The sequence below is a fragment of the Phaethon lepturus genome, unplaced genomic scaffold (assembly GCF_000687285.1).
Source record: "Phaethon lepturus isolate BGI_N335 unplaced genomic scaffold, ASM68728v1 scaffold33918, whole genome shotgun sequence".
Taxonomy (NCBI): Eukaryota; Metazoa; Chordata; class Aves; order Phaethontiformes; family Phaethontidae; genus Phaethon; species Phaethon lepturus.
The window spans coordinates 3,496-5,032 of record NW_010560312.1 but is presented as its reverse complement, the minus strand read 5'-3'; the positions used below and the strand labels follow the sequence as shown (position 1 = coordinate 5,032).

The window sequence follows — 1,537 nt, the reverse complement described above, 5'->3', positions numbered from 1 at the left end:
CTCAACCCAGCCCCTCTGCCCTTGCCTGGGCCCTGTCTGCAGGACTAACCTACCCCATCTGCCCCCTCCTCAGCGTGTCCCTGCCCCACCACAGAGACATCATTCGCAACTGTGCTGTCAGCGTGGACCAGATCCAAGACCTCCACTCCCCGATGTCCCCCATCTCCGAGAATCCAGCGTCACCTGCCTACAGCACGGTCTATGCCGCTGGGGATGTGGTTAGGCTGGGCTTGGCACGGGTGTGATGCAGGGACCTGGGGAGGGGGACGGAGCTGGCTGTAAAGACAAGCCCCTGCATCACTCCCTGCTAGCTAAACCCTGTCCGGCTCTTTGCACAGCAAAGAAAACTGTCCTGACGGAGGGCTTGAGCTGAGGATGGGACCTTGGCTGGTCCTCAGCCGCATCGTTGTGCAGCTGTCCTGGGACCGGCTGAGTCCGGGCAGTGGGGCTTTCCCTGAGCTCCATGTCACCGGGCTGCTGCACCTGTGGTCCCTATGTGCGTGCGTATCTCCAGGCTCTGATAACAGGGTCTCCTCTTCTCCCTACAGTTACACGGCTAAAGCCACAGGCCTGCCAGGCAGCTGGGATTGTCCCAGCCTCTCCAGTCATAAGAAGGTCCAGCGAGCCCCAGCTGTGCCCAGGGAACAACAGCAAACCTCTGCCTGACTCTGCCCACAGCACCCACTCGACTCCCTGCCATGGGTACGCCCGTGCCTCCCCCTCTCCCTCCGTGAACAGCTACAGCGACCCGGACACGGGGCATTACTGCCAGCTCCACCCCACCTCGCCCATCAGCAGAGACCGGCCAGCTCATGACACCAAGCAGCTGCCAACAAAGAGCTACGTGGAGAGGCTAAAGGTGGAGGAAGGACAGAGAGGGACTGTGGAGAATGGCTCTGGTGAAGCAGAGGCAGGGCAGAGGCTCAAAGGAGAGCTGGACTTCGTGAGCTTTGTGCCCCCCACCATGGAGACAACCTCCTCCTTCAACCCCGCGGCCTTCCAGTCCCTGCTGATCCCCCTGGAGAACAAACCCCTGGAGATGGCTGTGCTCAAGAAGGTCAAAGAGCTGCTGGCAGAGGTGGACGTGAAGACATTGGCCAAACACATCACCAAAGTGGACTGCCTGGTACGGCCGGGGCCAGGCGGGAGGGACGGGCATTGCTGCCCGCCAGTCGCTCCAGGTTGGCCGGGGATTGGAGCACCCCCAAGCATTGGAGTGTCCCCGTGGGGCTCTGCCCCACATTGGGGCAGGCAGAGGCTGGGCTGGGGCAAGAGGCTGCCCAAGGACGCTTCAGCCTCTCCTCAACTAGACAAAGGTCTAATCAGCTCTCACCTTTCTTGCCAGGTCGCCCGGATATTGGGTGTGACGGTGGAGATGCAGCGGCTCATGGGAGTGAGCTCCGGCATGGAGCTGCTCACCCTGCCCCACGGCCACCAGCTCCGCCTCGACCTGCTGGAACGGTACGGCACGGCACAGCACGGCGGAGCGAGCCCACTGGGCTCCCCCGCACGGCACAGCCCAGCTCCCCCAGGGTCT

At 62.7% G+C, this 1,537-nt stretch overlaps 1 protein-coding gene across 1 annotated transcript in view; it reads left to right on the top strand.

Moving 5' to 3' along the window:
* Positions 1-73: 73 nt before the first annotated feature.
* The window catches only part of SH2D3C (SH2 domain containing 3C), a gene marked incomplete at its 5' end in the record, with an annotated part of 4,230 nt that continues 2,766 nt past the window's right edge, over positions 74-1,537 (top strand). The window contains 3 exons of the mRNA XM_010293637.1: positions 74-228; positions 549-1,126; positions 1,346-1,461. Coding sequence (XP_010291939.1) covers positions 74-228; positions 549-1,126; positions 1,346-1,461 — 849 coding nt within the window. The remainder of the gene's footprint in view (positions 229-548; positions 1,127-1,345; positions 1,462-1,537) is intronic.